The sequence below is a fragment of the Taeniopygia guttata genome, chromosome 3 (assembly GCF_048771995.1).
Source record: "Taeniopygia guttata chromosome 3, bTaeGut7.mat, whole genome shotgun sequence".
Classification (NCBI taxonomy): Eukaryota; Metazoa; Chordata; class Aves; order Passeriformes; family Estrildidae; genus Taeniopygia; species Taeniopygia guttata.
Window position 1 is genome coordinate 87,967,286 of NC_133027.1, and position 23,773 is coordinate 87,991,058.

Consider the following 23,773-nt stretch of genomic DNA (forward strand, 5'->3'; position numbering starts at 1 on the left):
TAGGCAATTCAGGGTTTTTAAACCAAAACAAATTGCATTATTCTCAAGGCCTCAAATTCCAGGGTTGGAAATGTGCTTTCAGATCAGCACCACCCCTGCCAGGCTGGTTGTAAAACAAACCTGAAAACTGGGCCTGAAGACAAGAGAACTTGCCTTCCAATTTTTACCAAAACATTCTGACCTCAGCCCTTTTTTTCCCCCCCCTTTCTTCCCATCCCCACAAATTTCAGGCCTGATGTATGAAGCCTTGAACATTTAAATTACTTACATATCAACAACAATATGTTACTAAACACTGCATAATACTTTTCCTGATATTTTACAGCCCTTTAAAGAAAGATTAAACTTTAAAAATCTGATTTTGCAGGGGCAAAGTGTTTTCACCTTCAGGACTTTTTTGCTATATATTTAGGTTCTGAAAAAGCATTCTAAGGATTTTAGAGAGATAGCAATTTTGTCCAAGTAGAATATGAAAAACCCCAGATTTTGAACAACAATTCCCAAAAAAAGATGAAAACTTCACATGCACCAAGCACAACAGGTCCTGTTAAAATATATTTAAGTATTCAGAGATCATGAAATTGTTTTAAAGCTTGTCCTGTTGATAAAGTATGAAGATTACTTATTCAAATAAGGCTTAAACTCTAACACACTGAACACTAATGTAATGATCCACAGAGATTTACACTGGAGATCTCCCACTGGTGCTTACAGGAACAAAGGTCAGCACCACACTAATTTAAGGCTAGCTACTTATTTACCTAAAAAAATTTAATATTATGGCTGTAAATTCTGAAAAACCAGATACAGTTTTACCCAGAATTTGGCAAAATTAGGAACAATCCAAAGCAAACGGGATTCAGGGTATATTTCAAACAGATTTTAAGATAAAATATCCCCACCCTGCTGTAGCCTGCATGCAATTTCTCCTCTTAAAAATACTAAAACATCACCTGGAATTACGTGGGGTTTTACAGTTAATGGATAGTATTGTTAGATTATTAATAATCTCGAAATTTCCAAGGACTATGGATTAAATTCGGACTATGCCAGTGTTTGTGCCGTGCATACCAAAACAAGCCCTTCATTAATATTCTCTGTAGGACTGGAAAAGAACTGCAGTGTCACACAAGCCATTTCACCTACATAAAGTATTTATTCTTCTGCATTGCTTGTATTCACCCATTTTAACCTGCAGCTTTTATATTTCTGCACGTGGCACAAAGAGACTCCACATCTTTGGCTACATTTCATAATCAAATAAATACATGCTATAGACACCATTTGCTGAAAACGGCCCCGCGGCACCTCAAAAGGAATAAAATAAGGAGACAAGGTGAAAGAATAAATACCCTTATCCTTCCAACTGCTCGGCTGACTGTCCATCTCTCCAGCTGGGATTATCAATTATGCATTCCAAGAGGGGAGAGCTGCGGGAGAAGTGCCCTGCAGCCCAGGGAGGGAACCATGGGCTTCCCCGGGCTCCGCAGTGGTGCTGCACTGGTGCTGCAGGAGCGGGTCAGCTGACGGGGTGTGGAGCTGACGCAGTGCTGGCACCGCACGGCCGCGCTGCGCCCGGCGCAGCCCCGAGCGCCGGCACAGGGAGCGGCTCCTCCCGGCACGGCGGCCCCACCGCGCGGGCGGCAGCGAGGGCTACCAAGCCCGGCCGCGCTAAGCGGCTTTTGCTTTTCGCCCAGCTAAAAGTAGTCACCAGACGAGCTTTAAATAGATTGCTTTTCAAACAGAGGTTCAAAGGCGTTTACAAACCTCCCAGATGTATGGCTTCCCCTCGGGTTTCTGTAAACTAATATCTGCCTGCTGGAGGACTAACAGAGACATCTTTGTAACACTTCTCCCTTCACAACAAGCAGCGTGAAGGGAAACTGAAAAGGACCCTTTCGGTGCCTGGAACAAAAGCAGAGGTTCATGAAGAACACGATTAATCCTTTTCCTGGCATCTTTAGTCCTTGGGAGCTGCTCAGCCGCATTTATTCCTCTTAAGGAAGGCTGCAGAAAAAGTTACTCAGCCCTTTACCTAATTCCTACAAGCAAACACCTTCTCGTTTTTTATTTTACATCAGCATTCTCCGTTGGCAGCTGCTGACCTGACAATTAACGGTTCCCTTCATTTAAATAAAAACAGGAACCTGACAGTTTACAGTACCAACATATAGAAAGTAGTATTTGGAAAGTATTGCACAAACGGGAGAGGAGTGTGAACTACAACTCTGAATCTGAAAGAGAAGAACTCTGGGAATCCTGATGCCATTTTGTTTCCATCCCTGCTGAAAGAACCCACAATTTCTTCTCCAGTTTGGAGTTTCTTCTTAAGATCTGGGGCTAACAACAGAAAGCTAAAATCTTTCCAGGGCTGCTCCAAAGCCTATTAGAAATCTAGTACACCATTTTCTTAAGAAGAAATAGCATTCCCACATTCCCATGAAAATACTGTAGACCAGGAGAGCTAGAGATCCCGATTCAGACCTTAAATAGACACTTCAACTTTTCATTAGAACAATCTTACACTGAGAAAGATTACTACTAAGAGACCCCAAAAGTCCTGGTTTTGACTTCAACTGCTACATACATTTAAGGCCTCCTTTGACATCAAGGCCAGTTACATCTCTTTTTAACTTATACAAAGATGTGCATTTCAGTTCCAATTGCAACAGGTAAATCCAAACAAATCCAAAATAGGAGGTAGGTAGGGAGTGTATATTCAAATATCACAGTGCAAGCAAATGTGAAAAGTTGCAACTGTACAAAAAAAAAAAAAAAAAAGTACAAAACATCTGAGAATCTGCATCTGTCTTCAAGCTGAACTGGAAACCACCAAAATCTGCGAGTTTCCCTCCATATTTGCACTGTCACTAAACTTGCCAAAAACGTTGTGCATTCAAAGCTCTTTCTGTTAATTATCAAATTTCTAAAGATACCAAATTAAAGCCTCTTCATTTCATGTTTATATTCTTATACTTAAAATAGTGCATTTATGCAACTCTTTCTAACCAGAGTTTGTTGTGGCCACAGCAGAGTGGCTGTACCACCAGTCCTGTTTCTCCCATCTCCAGTGTGCGCTCGTTGCCTTCCAGGAGTGCCTCCCTGGCCTCCAGATCCTCCTCTTGACTCTATGCATAGCACCATTCTCACCACTCCATGCAAACACACCCAGAATGAAATCCATCTCCCATTTTAGGCAAGAGGGGCCCCTATGCTGTACATATAGTGGGCACCAGCACTGCCAAACTTCTGGAGAAGCTGTTTTCAGCAGGGATACTGCACACCTGCCTCTAGAGCACATTTGAACACCAAGTACAGAGGAGGTGGCATTATCAGGTCCCCCAGACAAGTCAGACATAATCAGTTCTGGACATGTGTCATGGCACGCCCCAGGCTCCACCGAGCTGCTGCCTGGCAGGCAAGTGCTTTACTCACTCACTACTCACACATTAAATCACCCTAAGCAGGGGCACTGAGAACAGCACTGCACCTCCCTCTGCTCCCCCTCAGTGCTGGCGCCTATCTGGCAAAGTTTGGAACTTGGCCCAAATGCTCCATTTTCTCCCTAATTCTGCCTCTCTGAAGGGACTTCCCTCAGGCTTTACTCTTTCAGCAGCCTCAGCGACACAAGTCTTTGCCTCTCAACAGGGGTCACTAGAGTCCTAATGAAACACAGCAGGTCTGTGTCTTTCTTTCATAGAAATTTCACTCATTGGATTTGTTTTTCTCCCCTCATTCTTCCTCCTCCTCTGCAAATTCTCTTCCCTCTGGAACTCTCCATTTATTACTATTTACATGGTAGCATAAGAGATGACCTGAACAAGCAAAGAATATAAGACTACAATGAGATGAAATTAAATCAAGATTTTTTTTATGGTGAATTAAATGGAATTTTACCAATCTGCTTCTGAAAGAAACTCAGAGATGTTCCAAGGCATTTTTCTCCAGTGAAAAACAACAAACAAACCAAAACACCTCCTATCTGCTGAGTGGTGCCATTTAACTCACTACAAACACAGAAAATAACAGAAATTCCCCAAATGGGTACAGCTGGTATCAGGCAGAACTGCAAATGTCCTTTAAGATTCACACAACTGCAATGACCTGGTTTCTATTACAGCATCACAAGAAGTATTTGGTTTCTGCCCTCATGTTGTAGGAGGAAAAAGAAAGATTCAGCATTAGTACCACCTTCTCAAAGCACATTTCCCATCTGGGCTTTACCTTTGTATTTGCCCCCCCAAGAAAATCCAGGAAATGTAAAATATTATTAATTAGTTGCATTTTTGAGTGCCTGAAATAAAAGCAAACAAACCAGTTGGATTTAATCTGAAGGGAATGTCTGCAGAGCTGATGGTGAAACCCACCATGAGAAACAAAGGTGTTCTGGGAAACCAAGTGTCTTGATGGTAAACAGTTCAACGTTACTTCCAAATATTATTGTAATACTCAACATGGACACACTAAGGGATTTAAACTGCCAATTTCCATTTTAGTACATAACTTTGTTGTAGTAAGAGGTTTTGAGTGTAGAATTCAATAATATCAATAATATAAAAACCTCCACATCCCATCAATCAAAACCAGGTTTGTGGAAAGCATGGGCTTGGGGAGGAATAATGATCTGTATGAGAGAAGAAAGTATGTGCAACAGAAGGGTTGAGATATGTAATGTATATATTTAGCTTTCACCTCTCAAAATCATTTCAGGAGCTGGGAATTTCTCCAAACCTGGATGATCCCTTCCCATCCAGCAGGAGCTGAGGTTCCACCTCGGTGACAAACAATAGATGGCATTAGAGCACTGTCACACAGGCTGGCCCTAATCCATGGCTCCCCAGCACCTGCTGCACTGGCCTGGGGCTCACCCCTCCTGCGGGAGCTGGGGCAGCAGCACCTGAACCCACAGGAGCTGCCCTCGGAGGTCACATCTTACCAGGCAGTGCATTGATGGAGCTCAGGAATCCGTATCTGAGGTCTGGTGAGGGGGAAGGAGAAGCAAGACTGTTTGTTCAAAGCCAAATACAGCAGCTACTGAGATATACCAACTTGAAAAGAAAAAAAAATTACTGTATTCAAGACAGCAGAAATTGCTGGTGTTGCAGGGGTTGTTTGCCCTTAAAATTGTTTCAGTTGTTACCTACAGTTCTGAATTTGTTTGGGCTTGGGGTTTTTTGCTTTTGTGTGTTTCTTAAATCTGTCCAAATTACCCAAGGGTGTGCCAAGCACCATTTAACAAACCTCCTTCAACCCAGGATGCTCTTCAAAGCTTTACATTTGCTTCAGTGGACTGGGTAAGTTAAAAAAGTATCTGCAACCTTTTTAGAATCCCTGTTAGCTCCCCACAGCCCACTGTAACTTCCCCAGGCTGTGGGAAGTTACAACACACTGGCATTTAGGTTAGCTTCCAAAAAATAGCACAGTTAAGTAAGCATTCCACAACCTTGGATTTAAGTGCACCAGTAAGGCAGTTCAGATTAAAGCTTTAACAAGCATCAGTCACACCATCACACCAGCTGAATTCCACAAGTCTTAAGACAACAGTGAAATCTATTTCAGTTCCACTGATGGGTAGGAAAAAAAGCCCCAAAGAACAAAGGTCAGAAGGCCAAACAGATGCACTTGGCCTTGTGATGAACAATCCCTCTTTGTTAGTTCTTCAATGATACTCTGAAATTGTGCCTAAGCAGTGTAGTATTTAAAGCAGACAACTGATGTTTGTGGTTTGTCTCAGAAGTCCACTTCTATATTTTGCAACACAGCAGAGTGTGGGGAAAAATCCAGAAAAAATGGCCCATTTTTGAGTTGGTATTCTCATCTCTTTAGCTTTAAGCAAGTGTTCCTCTGGCATAAAGCAAAAAATTATCTTCCCAATAGCACAGCATGTCAAAAATGAAAACTGCAGCTGCTCTCCAGAGTGAACACAATACTGAGAGGCTGCAGCTCCCCAGCCCAGCTCACAGCACACTGGACAGACCTGGGCCCTGTCCCTGCACTGGGCCATGGATGGGAGAGTGATGACACTGTTCAAACTCCTCCTCTCTGCTTTGGTAGCTGGGTCTCTGCAGCTTCTGTGGCAGCTTCCCACAGATGGAAGAGCAGCAGCTGTGTCCTCCTCAGACCCATAAGGAGGGGCTGCCATCCCCAGGCAGGGACTTGCCACCCCCAGCCTGCTACATCTATGATTAAAGACCCTCTCCTCCAAAGGTGTCCCTTTAAAAAAACGAACACAAAAGCTCTTATATTAAATGCAGTGTTTTGCTTTAGCTTTTCTTTAAAGTAGTCTGAACTCTAAGCAATTAACCCCTTGACACGAAGTCCAAGACATACAGCTGCTCTCTAGACAGTTCTATCTGCTGAAAGCAGGAGGAGCCTTCACAGAACACACAGAGTTTTAACAGTGCAGATTATCCATGAAGTTTTACCCCAAGCCAAGGGAAAAGCAAAACTCTCTCCTTTCTGCCTTACATGTATGTACAGGGGAATTGAGACAGAAGAAATGGCAAAGGTAAATATTTAAAAATACATCTTCTACCTTATTTCCCAAACCAATTTCAGTGGCACCAACACTAATGTTCACTTCAACATGGCACCTGCTGTTCCCTTCTAACTCAGGGTATTCTGTAATCCTATTTTATGAATTGTAGGCTGCAGCTACTGCATAAATACAGTACTGCTGCTGAGTCAAACTAACTCCTGCTTTTCTATTTAGAGCACTGTGCTTTCTGCAGTAGCTGTTTTTTTGGTGTGATTGCTTCTGGTCAAAGCTTAAGTAGCAGCAGAGTGCTGCAATATCAAAAAGCAAAATACTCCCCTAGTCTACAAAAAGCTGGGAATTCATGAGGTGCTCAGTTTAGAGAAAATATTACAACTTCCTGCTACTATAACTGCACATTACTGTAAAACAAAATTAACTATATTGAAGTGCAAGCCCACCTGAAGAGAGAAACAGAAATTAATACCTGTGCAGTACCTAAACCAATTTTAGTGTTTGCAGAACACTCAATTCTTAATGACCACTTTTTCAGTAACCTGCATACTAAGCTCCCTCATATTCACCACTTTGTTTAAACCACCGGCCTTGATCTAACGCAGGCTCGAGATGCACAGACTCTTTTCCAGATTCCAGGTACATACAGGAGCAGCAGGGGTATTTTCCTGAGTTTTACAGTCTGATGTCTGAACTGTTAATGAGAAGGAAGAAATGCATCTTCAAATCATGTGCACATAGCAAACAGCATCTCAGATTGAGAGTTTGAGAGGCCACCCCATGCCCAGCCTGGGGACAACCATGGAAGGGCCTGCAGTGGGCAGTCACTTATTTCTGCATCAAGAGACCATGAGCAGCAGAGCTGGAGGAGAAACCTGGAGATGCTGAGTCCATCCCTGATAAACAGAAAAAAGGTACTAAAGCAATCAGAACATGAAAAAGGTAGAAGTGCAGGCACAGGCATTTTCTGTTATCCTTGGCCTACACAGAAGTTTTACAGAAAGTGATTTTTAAAAAAGTCAAGACATGCTTAAGTTTAGCTAAAGAATTATGCAGATCAGCAAACTGCAAGACAGCATACACAGATTACCTGAAGACTTATTCAGCTTTGCTGAAAATACAGCAGTAGGTTTTTTCTTTTCTTTAATAGAAGCAGCTTCTTTCTCAGCTTCCTTCTCAAAACTTCCTGGTTTTACTACACTGACTATCTCTTTTTCAGCAGATAAAGGTGAGGTATCTGTAGCTGGTAAGGACATGGTGGATACTTCAGGCACTTCTCTGCCCACAGCCTCCAAAGACTTTTTCAAGGCATTGCTATCTTCCTCAGCTTTTACTTGTACATTCTTCAAAGACAAATCACAGGGCAGCTCTGGGCAAGGCAACTGCTTCTCACCCTGGATCACCTTACTGATGTCTTCACCTTCATCTTTGTGCATTGTTTCTCGGTCAGTGGCTTCTATCACAAATTCAGGAACAGCTTTAGGATGACCTAACATCACAAAGTCTTCTTCCACTGAGACTGGGGAAGACTCCATTGGTGAGAGAGCTTTGCCATCTCCTGTTTTTGGTTCCATAGCAACAGATACATCAGCTGAATAAGCCAAAGCATCCAGCTCTTCCATTTGAAGAGGAATCTTATCTGCCTTGGCTATTCCTGCGGGTATTGGCTCAGATGGTGGAGTAGCAACAATTTTGGAAGAATCCAGCTCAGGCTGGAATGACTCCAGATAAGGCTTGCCTGTGACAGCTGCTGATTCCACCAGTCCTTCCTCCTCATCTTCTTCATCAGTTGCAATACTCTCAGCGGATTTACTTTTTAGGAGAAGAGATGGATCTTCACTTGCTTCTTCAGCAAAGTCAGATATCATTTGACTATTAAACAGGCTAGCTTTTCCAAACTGTGGAGACAGGGTTCCATCTAGTTCCTTGTCTTCAGGCACATCCTGAGAAATGCTTTCTGTTACTGGTGTTTTTGAATACTCTGTGAAAGATGGAGGAGATTCACCCGAGACCTTTGTTCCCTTAATTAAGTCGCATGCAATAGATATATAAGGAGTCTCCAGATCTTCAGGAGTGGTGCTACTCTCACCATCAGGTTGCTTAAATGCCAATGTATCCTTTGCTTCCTGGGACTGTGTCGGTGGTACATTCACTGCCTCTTGGAATACAGGAGGTTTTTCAGCCTCTTTTACATTCTCATACTTGGCAGTGGGCATAAATGTTTCTAGTGGGGAAGCTTCCAACTGCACAGCAGATGCTTCTGCCCCAGCAGTGCCGGTGCTTAGCGGAGCTTCCATAACAATATCTGGCAATATGGGCGATGGAGCAGCTTCCGAGCCTTCAAAGGAGGGGCAGATTTGCGCCGCAGGTTTCAGAGTCTCCTGCGCCACCTCAGAGGTTTGCACTAAATCAATCTTGGTTTCATAAGCCAGTTTTGTGCAGACTGCATCGTGCATCTCGTACGCCTCCTGCACCAGGTCAGGAGTGAGACCCTCGGGCATGCTGGCAGCGCTCTCGGGTGGCACTGGCGGGACGCCCTGTGCTTTAGCAGGGTCAGCTCCCTGCCCAACTGCCCCAGCAGCAAAATTACCTTGCTCTGGGCCCATCTGAGCTTTCAGTTCTGCAATTTTTTTCTCATCGTCGGTTCTATTTTCTGAAGCGCCTTCCTCCAGTGGCGAAAGAGATTTACCTTTGTTATTACCAGGTCTTGGAGAGGAGTCAAATTTAGTACAAGTGATGTAAGTCTGCGAAGGTTCTTTTACAGCTTCTGGGGTGCTTGGGAAGGAGGGCTCTTCAGCACTGCCTTCACTCTCTCTTTCATAATCCTGCACAGTCAGCTTATCTACACCATATTTGTCATCCAAACTGCTCTCCAGCTTGGCATCTGTCTTACTTCCAACATCCTCTCTCATGCTGCTCAGTCCATGACTAGCACCTTTGACTTCCCATATTGGCTCAAATGGTTTGAAGTCTGCATATTCTTCCCTCCTAAGAGGGTCTTCTTTCAGCACCCCTTTTTCACCATGATCACTACCTCCTCTGTACTTGTCTTTATTACAGAAGTGATCTTCCTCACTTCTTTCAAATAAATCTTGGGGAGATTCTGGAGACATTTTCAGCTGCTGTGCAAGTGTTTTCTCCAGGTTAGGTAATTCTTCAGGGCTCTCTAGCTGTGTTTTTTCTTTAGCTGGACATAAAATGGCTGCTGCTTCTTTAGCAAATGGGGGTTGTGAGTATTTCATCTCTGAAATGTCTTTATCATTTCCCTCTGCAAGAAAGGGGTTTCTAGCATTTTTCATAGGTTCTTTATATACCTCACTGGAGCTCTCTTTGTAAGTGCCTCTTGCAGGAAATCCATCTGAGAGGGTACCAAAGGCTGCGTGCTCTTTAAAGGGATCGGCTGAGAGAGGAGAGAAGGAGGGAAGAGAAGGAGCAGGATCAAGCGGGACTGCAGTAAAATCCTCTTGCCCAAGCGACTTAGTGCTACCTGGCTGCTCCTGAAAGTCCATAACTTTTTCTGTGACCGTGGATAGAAAGGAAAGTTAGAGAAGGCAAGTACTCTCAAAGTCATTGCAAACTTTCAACAGGTTTACATGATTTTAGCTACTAAAAGGCTCTTCCAAGGTCTAGTGTGGATACTATGAGCAATTAATACACACTATCTCTTAAAGCTATTCTACTTCGCTTCTAGGAGAGAAGTGAACAAGAGGCTCAAGAAGCAGCAACTTTATGCAGTGCAAAGATCTCAGTAAAGCTGAAGATGCCAGAGAAGTATAGGGACAATATTAACAAAGCCAGAACAGGAGGATGGCAAGTGGAGACAGAGACAGGGGGTGTATGGATGCTTGGGCATAAACATATTGCACAAACATGTGCCAGCAAAGTCTTTTTTTGACACCTTTTTTGAAATTTGTGGATGGTGTCCCTAATAAAAACCACCAAATCAATACTAGAGGTGCAAATTTTACTTCTTTAAAATACTGCAGAAAGTTACTATAGATTAAATCTTTCTGCTAAATCAGTAAAGCAACTATGTTTTGATGTATTAACCTGTTAACAGTATCAACTTCTCTCCTACATCAAGGGTCCAAGAATTCACAGATGGCTGTATTCTTGTTTATGAAACAGTTTACCATGTAAACAAATGAATGCATATTAAAATCTGGAATAGATCAACCAAAAAGTCAAAAGTGAAAAATGTGACAGAGGCTATTCTTGGACCCATGCTGACTTTTAGTAGAGGCAGACTAGTGGGAAAGGGTTAATGAGGTCAGAAAGGCAGGAGGTACTCAGACAAAGGGGAGCAGAAAGAACTTGCCTGCAGAGGAGTGCATCAGAGGCGCAGATGTAGCAGGAAGAGCAAAAAGGGTCTCATCTGAAAAACAAACAAATAACCTCAGCAGAAGGAAGGGCCAGGGTGAAGAGGGGAGAAAGCACACAAGGAGTCAGTTCCCAGTAAACCCAACAGATCAACAGCCAACACCCAACAGATCAACACAACAGAACCAGGAAACACCATCATCAGAGCCAGGTGACTTGGGAGAGCCCACACCCAGATTTCCCATTCACAAAGGGATCTTTACTGAGGGATCTTCACCCTCCAAGCCAGTGACCAACCAAAAGGTGAGACAAACCTTGGCAGCTACTCTTATTTTCATTCCCGGACCTTGCACACCACTGGGCAGCTACACCTGCCATTGTCAGTGACACATGGCTCTTGCTTAGCTCTCTCCACCCAAGGTCTCCTCACACCCCTATACTTGTGTGAGAGCAGCCCAAACAAACTCCATCAAACACCAGTGAAAGTTCAAATGACTGAAGCAAGCTCTGAAACACCCCACAAACACAGCACTCCTCAGGCACAGCCATACTGGGCCATATTACCCATTTTATGTCTTTACTCTTTTACTTTTGATATTATACAGACAAGCCCCCAGAGGAAGCTGCTAATTTTAAAGCCTTTTTTGGTATGATCCAAGGAGTGTATTTGGCTTTGCCAAGTTTGCCTTAAGTCAAATATCTCCCAAGACAAAACCAGTTCTCCAATTTCCACTCAAAGCTGCAGTACCAGCCATCTTGAGGAAACAGGCAAAGCAAAACCAGTCCTTCTCTGGATTTCTGTGCCAGCGGCAGTGTTTTTCCCAGGTCCATCATGTCCTGTTGGCTTTACATTGATGTGAGAATACTACCATTTAGGCAAATTTATTTCATTCTGAGAAGTGCATAAAGTTTTCACATTGAGGCTGTTAAAGAATATTTGCAATTTACATCAATTGCATTAGTGGAGAAAAAAATTATATTAAAGCACTTAAATCCTATTTTTATTCTCTGTACAGACACCACCAATCTTTAATTTTGCTATGTGCCTGGACAATATCAAGTACTGAAAAAGAGGTAGGGATATTTTTAGCTTGGTTTTTTTATTATTATTAAAAGTAAAGAATAACAGAAGCAATTTAAAGGCAAGAAGTGAGAAATGTGGTAGTTGCAGCAGAACAAACTTATTAAACCAGTCAGGCAAGGCATTAAACTAAGCTGTGTTTTGGCACTAAACTACGCCTTGTGCAGAAACGATGCCCCTTGCGACACTCATGACCTGTCTAGCTTATTCAAGTTAATCCCAACAGCAGTGTTCCAAAAATCAAGTCTCCTCACAACTGGCATTTCCTGTCACACTATACAGTCAATTGGGTTTGTTTCACAGAACATATATCTCCTGCTGTATGTTGTGGATTATAAGAATCACCTGAAGACAACAGAAAACAGAGTTAAGAAATAAAGCTGAGTGTAGGACTTGGTATTCAGAAGGGTCCTCAATTCCTGCTGGGCCAAAGGCATTTCTGCTCAGTTTTCTAAAAATTACATTTTTCGATTAAGGACCATATAGTGAGAAACCTCAATTCCAAATTTAGAGCACATTAAAGCAGTGTCACAGTTCAATGGTGGCAAAGCTTTTAAGGACGAAAACTGGAGGACAACTGACGGGTATATTACACAGAGTCACAGAATTGCTACAGCAAGTACCACTACAGGCCCTTTGTTCCAGGAGCTGCTTGGCTCCACATCCCCTGGCTCACCAGGATCCTTTCCACAAGCAGAGACTGCTCCTCAGCCCACACCTTTCCTGAAATCACACACTCTACCTCCTCCAGATCACACCAGAGCAGCACAACCCAGATGAACTGGAAGGGGTCTGCACTTTGGGGCAGGAGAAAAAGCAGGATGGACCTGATGGGACCAGATTGTGAACAGAAACCCTGACAGCCCAAGAGAAAAGGACCTTCCAGGGAAACCAATACCAAGGCAGTGGAGAGGAGGTGCTGGAAATGCAGGAGGAAGGGCAAACAAACACAGCAGAGTCCACTGGGGGGCAAGGAGGTGAAGGGGAAAACACACAAGTCATCCCTGAAAGGTGCTGTTCCCTTCCTGTCCAAAGGCCAACTGCAATCTCCACCAAAAATTCCAAATTTAAAATCTTCTGAACACTTTCCAGCCCCCAGAGACAGAGGTTTCAGTTTCTGGGGTAGGGCACCGGGTTTAAGAGCACTGGCTCTCATTTTTCAGTGTTTCCTTAACACAGCACAAGGCAAAAACTCCTGAGGTGTGGCTTCCATTTACCCAACACAGTACCATAAAATCGCTATGCCAGCCACTGAATTGCCAGGTTCTCTTAATGGAAGGATATTATGTCCACACCCAAACTTTATTTTCCACACATGGCTGGAGTGTGAAAAGAGATTATATAAAAGCAGTGTTTCCTAACCAGCCAAAGAGAACCACCCACTCTCCCTCCACCCACATCAGAAAGGCATTTTTTCTGCTGAAAGGAAAAATATACAAGGGCTTTTTCCTGCCCTTGTGGATCCTGTGTAAAACCTCCAGGCAAGCAGGGAAAATGAAGTAGGACAATTCCCCATCAGCATCGGTGCTGCCTCAACCACCACTTTCTGCAGAGTGGAATTGAAGTGACATGGTGAAAAGGAATTTTTCCAGTAGTGACACTGCTGGAGCATCCCTACCTCCCAGGTGGAGGTAGAAACCTCTCAGAAACACAGCTCTGTGGGTAAGTAGGACACTTTTAGGATCCATCACCAGGGGTGGCTTCTCCTATTTGCATCTCAATGGCAGAAATTAGGTGACAAAAACCCACCCAAACAAGCAACACAACAGAACCAAGTAAAAAACATTTCTGAATACATCAAGCTCTGAGCAACAATATTGTCAAGCAAAAGCAGATATTCAAAACACCTTAACTGACACACAAAGTAGTTTCATTACAAAAAGCTTCACCCAAATATATACAGAAAAAAAAATCTAAGTGATCCTCTTACAAATCCGAACTACAACTCCTTTACTAAGATGAACTGCTCAGTTAACACTTCCATCAGAAGACAGATTTTGTTTCACAAAGCACGGGAGAATGAAGCCTCAAAATTAACACAATCTCTACGAAAAGACTTCTTACTCCATAGTTTTTTAGCCAAAAAATCACAATGATGCAAGTTAGTAAAGTACTTTCAGCATTTGCGGCCAAGATAAAGGCTAACATCTTATTTATGAGTGGTACCACTTTATATGAGTTACTGAAGCACTCCAATTGATGGCTCTTAAAGAGAACTTTAGAGACTCAGCCTGACTGCATGCCTGTTTTTAACCAGAAACATCCTGTAAATTTTATTTTGGATTTTTGCAAATTAAATATTCCCTAAAAAAACCCCAAAAGAAAAAAAAACCAAAACAAATCACCCACAAATAGTCCTGTTGCTTCTTTCATTAGCATGAACTCTCATATTTTAAAAGTGCATTATGAGTTCAGCTAAAACATAATGTCCTTCAATGAGAATCAGATTTCAGTGTTGTTTAAAAATAAAGAACCCTGACACCAGCATGACAATTTTAAACCCTCATTTTATTTTTTGCTGATTTCCCACTAACTGCTGATGTTACAAGATGCTCACATCAGTGGCATAAAACTTAACATTGAAATACAAAGTTTCAGATAAAAAGTAGAGAATAAATGGAGATTTTTCACACAACTAATGAAATGTAAGTTACCTGTAAAGATTTCCAGAGAAAAATGTTTGAAATTAAGCAGTAAACTGACAATTCCAAGAAAAGCAATTTATGAGGAAAGAGCCTTTTTCTTCCCAAAAACTACTTGCCAAAGTAAAGCAGAGGACTTCAGTGTAGTCAGAGAAAATAAGAACTGAGCCACAACAATTCCTATCCCTCATCACTGGATTTGTGTAAATGAAGGACCCTTCCATCTGATCCCACATGCCTCCTTCCAATCAGCAGCAGCAGAACTGTGCTAACATGGATTTATTATTCTGCTGCTCTCCTTATTTTTGTGTATGAGGTCAGCATTAAAACAGACAAAACCCACAGAAACACTGAGCAAACTTCACCTGATGCCAAGTTTCCAGTTTAGCTTCAGCACGAGACTTCATTAGGCTGCTAGATGGCAGTTTCAGCCTTCAGAGTTTAAAAACCACTTCCTGGATTAGTTTGCTGGAAAATGCGTGCTAGTCTTAAAACAAAATTAACAAAAATGGAGTCTTTAAGAATTCATTTCACCTTTGCAAGCTTAGGAAATGAGCAAGATACCAAACTAACAGGCCAGGGACTGCTTTTGCCTTACAGACCTTCCACAGTGGAACATTGTGAAAGGCCTCTCCTGTTAACATAAATATTTAACAATAAAGGAAAACAGGGTAAAATTAATACTCCAAGCAATGGCATCTGTGACATGACTCACAAATCATGTAAAAGTTCCATTTGCAGCAAATATGTGAAACAGAGATTTTTGGAATTCATTTAAGTTAACAAAATGAATTAATATTCTATTATTATTCTAGCTTGTAGAGTTATGTGCTGAATTTTAACCTTTTACTTAAGAAGCCTCCTCCAAGGTACAAAAGGGCATAAGAAAATACAAATTACTGAAATTTCTTGCATAAAGAACAATACCAGAAAGGACCGAAAATACAAAGAACCCGGATAAAGTGACTCCTCTGTCTCCCAGCTTATCAAGACTGACAGAGGTACTCAGATAAGCACCAAAAGAACAAAAGTGCATGCGCAATGGAGAAAAGTTCAAAAGTTCAACCATGAGGAAGACCACGATCTTCAGCTTCAGAGACCACTGAGAGACCCCCGCAGGACCACCAAGGCAAACCACCGTGCCCAGAAGGGTGTGGACCTAGAAGCGAGGACAGGCGGGGCCAGGGGTTCAATATGTATAGAAAAATTGTGTAATATAATACATATGGAACACCTTTGGGAATAAAGGTTTGGGTCAGACTAAAGCTCAGTGCACAAGTCTTGGAGAGCGATTTCACTTCTGCAGGGCACTGGCAATACATACCCACTACATAACTACCCTAAGTGTGGAGTCTATTTATTTATTCCACTTATCGCTTCATATGAAAGAGAAATTTTTCCCTCAATGCACCAAGTTGCTCATGTGCCCACAGTGGAGGCCGCTCCAGCAGCATTTCTATCTCAAGCTGTTTAGCGACACGTGGCCATTTAAAAGTTAATTATTTCAAATTCTCATATGCCTAATTTCCTACTGCAGTACAAAACAAGGGCACACAACTTCACAAGAATTTCCTGAGAAAAGCAGCTGCCTACACAAGCGCCATTTAAATCCTCTCCTATTATGATGTGATTGTTCTAAATACAGGATTTCACCAAATATTTAAACCATTCAAGATCTAGAACATTAACTATTAATAGCACATTTTCACATCATTACATCAGGCTGCAGAGCCACAGCAAATCATTAGCTTTTCTTATTTGGCTCTTTTTAGTTACAGGTCTAAGTTTTTAAAGAGAAGTTTCCAGATTAGGAATTTATTTGGAAATCTTGGGAGAAAATTGTGCAAGCTGCTAAAGAAGATGGGAGTTGTTGAAGATTTAAGGGGGGAAATGAAGCTCCATTTTGAACACCCTGAGGGCATCATGGCTGGGATCACATAAGGAGCCAAGACCTTTGATCATTAACAAACCCAGCTGTAGGTCATTCCAGGCTTTCATGGCAATTTCTGCAAAGTGGAAGCAGGCATCACCTGCAGGGAGAGTTGTAGTGCACTATTTGAAATGCATAAAGAAAAAAAGTTCAAACAAGCATTTAAAATAGTCTGTTTCTGCAAACAGGTCTCCAGAAAATAACATTTCCTTGTTGTCTAAGCAGAAGTCTATAATCAAACTGGTTTAGGCGAGTTTTTTTTCATGGTCCAATTTCTCAGCTTCTCCTCTTTTAAAATAGCTCCACTTGAGACAAGCTGCCCAGCAACAACGAGACTGTAAAGCACCGGGACAGAGGTGAGCTGTGTGCCATTTCTTCTCCTTTCACTCAGCTATTCAATGAAAATAAAAGCAGTTCCGCTCCCCTGCAACACCCAAGTGGCAACCGAAGCATGAACAGAGGGACACAAGGAAGAGACACGAATCCTGACTCTATCACAACATTCCCTGTTACAATTCCCAAGCTGCCAAATTAAGAATCTACCATCACAATGTTTCCAAAAGGCCATTAAATACTTCAGACGCAGCTGCCACTCTCACCTCACTCTTGATCAGTAACACCAGGGACAGGATCCAAAACATTTCAGAGTGGTTCTCTATTGCCACTTTCTGCTCAAAGTCTCTCACCCATTGAGTGTCACACCCCTCGTCCCCTCAGGGCAGGGACAGGATTTTATCGGGCATCTTTTGTTTGCAAAACTAAACAAACAGAGAAAAATGTCTCAGAGTTCAGCTCCAAAGAAACTTTTCACTCCTCTCATACCAAGAGCACACAGAATTCCCAGAAACAGGATACACATACCTTTCCCAGCCATCCATAGGAGCTCACCACGAGGAAATGAAATCCTCACAGGAACAAAGAGAAAACTGTTCCGCTCCCCTCCCAAAGCTCAGGGAGGAGTAAATAGCACAGCTCTAGTACCACACACCTTAGCTGTACCTTCCTCCTACAAGGTACCAGCTCCAGTCACAGAAATTCTACTTTATTACCCAAATTAGCATCAGGTGGTGGGCAAAGCCTCCCTTTACTGAAGTCAGGTGGCCACAATTAACCCAAACTGTTCACAGCCCACCTCTGATGGCTTTAAATATCCACTTCACAAACACAACTATATTTAATATATAAATCAAATTTATTTAATAGCAAAGCAAAACCTTAATTTAGAACAATCTAACGTATGAACATTACTGGATTCAGCATTTACAGAGACCAATTTATACTGTTTCAATGTATTTTATTAAATATGAGCAGAAAGAAACAATCTAGCCAACTGCAAACACACATATCCAGCTAGACGCAACTTTAAATCCAAGTACTCAGTCTTTGGCAACATTTGTAACCAAAAAATACTAGATAATTCCTCTAAAAACTATGCAACTCTTCCTTAAGACTCAGGTTCTTTAACCATAAGTTGAAATAACAAAAAAGAAATTTGAGTTCTGGCAGTGCCACAAAATAGAAAAATAGAGTAATTACATCGGAACTTATTCAAAGGCAGAAGGTCTAAAGAGCCATGCAAATCTTATCATTATGCAGACATTATCCAATTTAATTTTAGAGATTATACTAATCATAGGATTCCCTTTCACTGATTTGTACAGATGGATTTTTCCCTGCTTTTCCCACAATTAAACAAATTAAGCAGTATTTAGATGAGCAACCTTATCATTGCAGAAGAATGTATTTATTAGCTAAAATAATCTTTAAAGAATAGAGACGAGATGCTACTGATTTCTTTTGGCATCTCTTCCCAACACATTACCTCATGTGACAAGCCTCTGACACAAGAGCTTACAGTCTGCAAAATAAAAAAATTGGTGCATAAGATGTCTGATGGATAAGATATGAAAAATAGGGAGCGAGAACATGGACTCAGTGTAGCCATTAGTATCAGTAGAATATCTTTTAATTAAAGAGGAAAAGCAATGTGAAGATACAGAGTCTTGATGTCCTCCTGACTCCCAAGGGGATCAGGTATCAACGGCACTACAACAGATTTTGGTCAATGCAGGTTTTGCCCAATCATTTCATTTTTTTTTTGTAATTTAAAACAGAACACACAGGAAAAACCCAATTTTCTTGTCTATCAGTGTGATCTTTACAGAAAGACTTGGGTTTAAAGCACTTTAAATCCACCTCTCTGAGCAGACTGAAGGTACCCCAGGCAGGCCTGGCTGAAGCCCATGAAAGAAGGAGCCTCTCTCTGCCACCAGTGACATTTTTCTCCTCGCTTGTTCTTTCTGTTCTGAGCTCCAATCTGCCTTGCAAGGCCTCACACATGCTCTTTCATCTGTTTTCCTTGGCAATGCTTTCCCTGCCACACACAGGGGACACAGAACAACAGGCAGTAAGGAATTTTCTCTCCTGTCAGAAAGGAGGGGAGAGCAGGGTTCAAGGAAAACTGTCACAAACCAGTGCTGACTGGATAAGCAGGAGGATTTTGACAAACTGAGAACATTTTTAACTGGCAATAGGAAAGTTTATATTTATCTCAGTCTTGTGTCTCATTTGAAGGCATCTTAACTAACATATTCTCCCCTAGCTGTTGAAGTTGATGACATGACTGCCCTGTTCATTAAAAAGCTGCCAGTAGAAGCTGAGAGTATTTTCTCAGACATAAAGCAAGTCTCCCAGCAAAACCATGGAGGGTCACACTGGTATTCCCAATACTTCTATATTGAGAGGGGAGATAAAAGTATTTTTTCTTTATACATCAGAAAGCAACAAACTGAGACTAACCCATTAAAATCAAGGGGGAAATAATTAATTTAAAAATATGAAACTAACCTAACTTAAAATCTTCATATTTTGACAGTAAAAAACCTTCTACTGAGATAATTTGATTTTCTCAGACTTTGTGAATATTAATAAGGCCATTATTTTAATGCTGTTGTAATAGTTCTTATTGATAGAAAGACCAATTAAAAAAGCCATCCACCAAGCGTGTCATCCGTCTGGAGTGCAGGATCTCAGTTCTGGCTGTCCTATGCTGTCCTAAAAACTGACGCTGCAGAATAAGTAGAAAATATGCAGTGTATCCAAAGCATATAAAGGAGCAATTTCTATTTTAGTCATAAACAAATAATTGTTTTTAAAACTGCATTAAAACATTACTTTTCTGAAGTCTCACAGTTCACTAGTTTTACTTGGCAATAATAGCTCTTTATTTTCCCCTTTCATTTCTAAAGCAGCTTGAGAGTTACACAATTTTCCTCCTACTTCATGTATAAGCATTTCTGAATATCTCAAGACAATTTACCTGTAAGCTCCAAGTTGCTTTCCATTTTCAAGCCAATAAAAGACCAAGAACTATTTCCTTGCCTCCACACTAGAACCCAAAGTACATTTTCAGACTGAACTATGCTTTGCTAATTTATTTCCATCTGAGTTTCGTAGTTACTATAGAAACCTACCAGCAAAAAAAAAAAAAAAAAAAAAGAAAAAAAAAAAAAGAAAAAAAAAAAGAAGCTTCTGTCAAAATATTAACAGAAAACAAAGAAATACCACTCCAGCACACCAAGTGCTCCAGTTGAAGGTTAACCACCCTTTGTTCCTTCCCAGCACACAGAGGCCAGGATCACAGGAGAGCCATCAAGCAGCTGGGTGTGACAGAATGGACATAGAAACGGGCAAACAAAGCTTCGACATCCCCTCAAAACTGTGTGGCCGCCACCAGAGCTCTCCAGAATTCCAGCAGCATGGGAACTGGGCTCCAGGGTTAAGACTCATGCCTAAATGCCTCCTTCTAAGCAGCCAGGCTCTTGGACTGAGTGCTCTCCAAAATCCTGGGCACTGGAGGAAGAGGAAGAAAAATGGACACAATATCTGCTTTCCCAGCAACTTTGAGAGAACCTCGGACTGGGAAGGCTGAACACTCCCCCTCAGCTTCCACAAGTGCTGCTGTTTGTGGTTATCTGTGAGATAAGAAAGGTTCTGTGGCCACCAGTGGTGATGCAACAAGGTGGACAAGGCAGTGGTCATTCCACAGCAATGCTCGAAGCTTCCTTAAGTACAGGCTGGGAGGAGGGGAAGGAGGGCAAACAAAGAGCAGCTCTTCACTGTCTCCTAAATTGTGGTTTGTAGGACTTCATCTCCAAGGGGAAAACTCCCAGTGCAATTCAAAACTTCCCTGAGGGCTACATCATTACAGGGTAGGTGGAAGCTCTGTGGTTTTATCCTGGAAAGCAAGTCCAGGGATACACACACAAAGCAAACATACCATCAAACTTGGCAGGACTATCCTTGCACACACTTCTGCTTACCAGAAGACAAGGTTGTTTGGCTTCTGAAACTCTTACACCAGCTCAGTTACAGAAGCAGGCCCCAGTGCTAGATACTGCACACGACAATGAATAAAATTGAATAAATAAAATGATCCTTTGCTGAACTCACCAAGATGGGAACATGAAATGTGAAAATGAAGGTGTACTATACCAGTCAAATTGCTAATTATTCTCCTCTTTACAATTGAATTTTTTCTTTAAATCACATTCTAAGTTAGATAACCCAGGTTATGAACACCTCCCTTAGAGCTTTGCTGGCTATACTTGGGAAGATAAAATGTCTTGTACCTCAGAGAAACACTGAGGATCACTGGGTACATATTGTGAAAAATGCATATTTTATGATTGGCTTTTCGCAAATGTTACAATGAATATTATATGTGTAATGTTAGAAAGTTATACTGTATTAATTCTCTTAAGTAGTGTGATAAATGTAGTTTTATGTTAACACATAATGTTAAAATAGAAACTCTGTGCTATAGAATAGAATTTGTTACAAGCTCAAGCGAGAAGATGAGATAATCAAGAAATGCTTCACACAGAGATGTCAGTGAAGGGAGCCCATAAAAAGTTACTGCCTCCTTATCAGAAAAGTCAAACATTCTTGCACCTTCTCTCCGTCTTTATGGAACCACCAAGATTAAGGAGAAGAAGTTGACAAAAACCAGAAAAGTTCTTGATTTGCAAGGAATTTATGCATCATGTATGAGATATATGAATATGCAACAGGCTATTGCTTTTAAGGCTATTCCTTTGTTCACAAGGTATGCTTTTCATGACTTAGAGAGCATCATCCGGATGTCTGTAATTCTTTGCTTTTTATTGTCTTGTAATTGTCCTAACTCTAAACTTTATTACTCTAATTGTATTACTATTTTAATAACCATTTTATTATTATTAAGCTTTCAAAATTAAAAAAAAACAAGTGATTGGCGTTTTTCACAATATTTTAATAAATGAAGAGTGCAAACGAAAGTCACCAGTGATAGCATTCAAACACAGCTCTGGTTTTTTCCAAGTCATGCTGCATCCTGTCCTTAAAATGCACACAACTCCTCCGAAGGAGTCCCTGCAGACACAGCAGCACAACAGAAAAAAATCTGAGGAGCAAATACACTGGTTTGGAATGTATATCAACCGCAAACGCAGGATGAGCAGGGTAAAAGGTTCACTTGCTGGGGTGAGCAGAAGCAAGTATAGATCTGCATTTATTCAGGACCTCCTGTGGCTGAGCTCAGCCTGGGCAGGGACAGCTCCAGGCAGCTCTGCTGACCTCTGCTTGACACTGTCTGGCAAACCTTCCTGAGACCTCTCCTCAGCATGGATGAAATTAAAGAAAAAAATCCTATATAATCACTTAGAAAAGCAAGACTAATTAATAAACTGGCCCTCCACAACGTTTGCATATGTGTTTAACCCAGGTCAGCTGAAGGCAACAGACATACAAGGAAACATCTTTATTCTCTCTGCATGCTGGCCTAAGGCCAGTCTGGTGGATTTCGTGTACAGGCTTCTGGTAAGTGCAGTTTAAAGTCAAAACACACCAGTCTCTTCCAGGAAAGTGATATATGAACCTCCTTTTGCTGCAGAATCTAGGGCTTGGAGAAGCAAAGTGGGATCTACTCATCATAGTACACTGGTTATTCTTACTTTGGGCAGCTAGCAAAAAAAAAGGGGCTACAAATTACTTTGACCATGTATACCTACCTCAAACTGACTTTTTCATTCCACCCTCTGTAAATTCAGGTAAACAAAAGATTTAAGCAGTAATCTCTCCAGAACTGTAGTTTCTCCTACTCACAAAAAAGCAAGTGCAAAACCCCCAAAATTTGTTCAGGAGAACCCAAGTTTGTCCGTCTACTTGTTTTCTCCTGCAAATATTTGCATTAGCTCTTCAGAAGGTAGGCTGCTGCTACCCTGTCAGAGACTTGCATTATATACAATTATGTCACAATGATACTAAATACTCTTAACTGTGTAACTAAAAGCAATTACAAAGGTTTTCTTTTTTAAAAATAGCTCCATATATACATAAAATCCATTTCAATGAGCCATCAATAGGCAATACATGTTTGCTACTGTTCCACTGCCAAAAGGCAGCACCATGGCCAATTGTTGCAGATAAAAGAAGCCCTACTATTCCCTGCTACAGGCCATACTCTCCTCCTCCTGGAAACAGAATTTCAGAGTTATTTGCCTCAAATCCTCACAAATGAAAGCATTAGATTTCAAATATTAGGAGATTTTTTTTTTCAAAATTTCTATTGTGAATTGTAATTCTTCAGTTATACCTTTAATTCAAACAGCAGAGCTCAAAGTAAGTGAAATGACAACTCTGCAGAGAGCAACCCACAGGGCACGTGGCTGTCCCTGCCACGGTCACCCTGCCACCAGCTGCAGGCAGCAAATTCATTTTGCAAGTCTCCTAGCATGACTGAGAGTGAACTCATTTGAAGCCAAGCCAAATATCTTCACCCAGACAGTTTTAACACCCACTGCTAAATGCAAAACTAACAAACATTTGGTGTTTAAATGGATATTTAACACGATGAGATTTGAGAAGGCCAAAATACTTATGAGATAACCTGGCAATGCTTTTAGCAACATAATTTGCTCTCATCCAGGAGTTTCAAGTACAGAGTCCTAATATTTCAACTCATCATTAGATGAGCATTGTGTTACAACACCTTGTCTTTGGAAATCAGGCCTCCCCCAGATGCCAGTCCTTACTTCAGAGCCCTAAATTAATCATCACTGACAAATTAAAATAACTCCTTGATGCCACTTCTCAGCTATACTACGCAATTCTCACAGTTAGGTCTCTAACACGGAACTATTTCAGGAATTACTGTGCTCTTTTTGCCTTATCCTTCAGGGGTCAGAGAGGAAAAAAAAAACAAAAACCAAATCACTTCCAGAAAACACACTTTTATCCCTCCTTTTCAAAGCAACATGATTTGGCAGATC

At 41.4% G+C, this 23,773-nt stretch overlaps 1 protein-coding gene across 4 annotated transcripts in view; it reads right to left on the minus strand.

Annotated features, from left to right (window-relative positions):
* Nucleotides 1-23,773, minus strand: part of RTN4 (reticulon 4) — a 42,164-nt gene that overhangs the window by 16,120 nt on the left and 2,271 nt on the right. The window contains exons 2-3 of one of the 4 annotated variants that reach the window (XM_030268708.4): nucleotides 10,809-10,865; nucleotides 7,581-10,007 (exon numbers count right to left, since the gene is read on the minus strand). The exons of 1 other annotated variant lie outside the window; for it this stretch is intronic. In XM_030268708.4, the coding sequence (XP_030124568.4) occupies nucleotides 7,581-10,007; nucleotides 10,809-10,865 (2,484 nt within the window). Of the gene's footprint in view, nucleotides 1-1,352; nucleotides 1,603-7,580; nucleotides 10,008-10,808; nucleotides 10,866-23,773 lie in introns of those variants that run through there. 2 more of the 4 variants (XM_030268710.4, XM_012572309.5) reach the window with 2 other exon arrangements.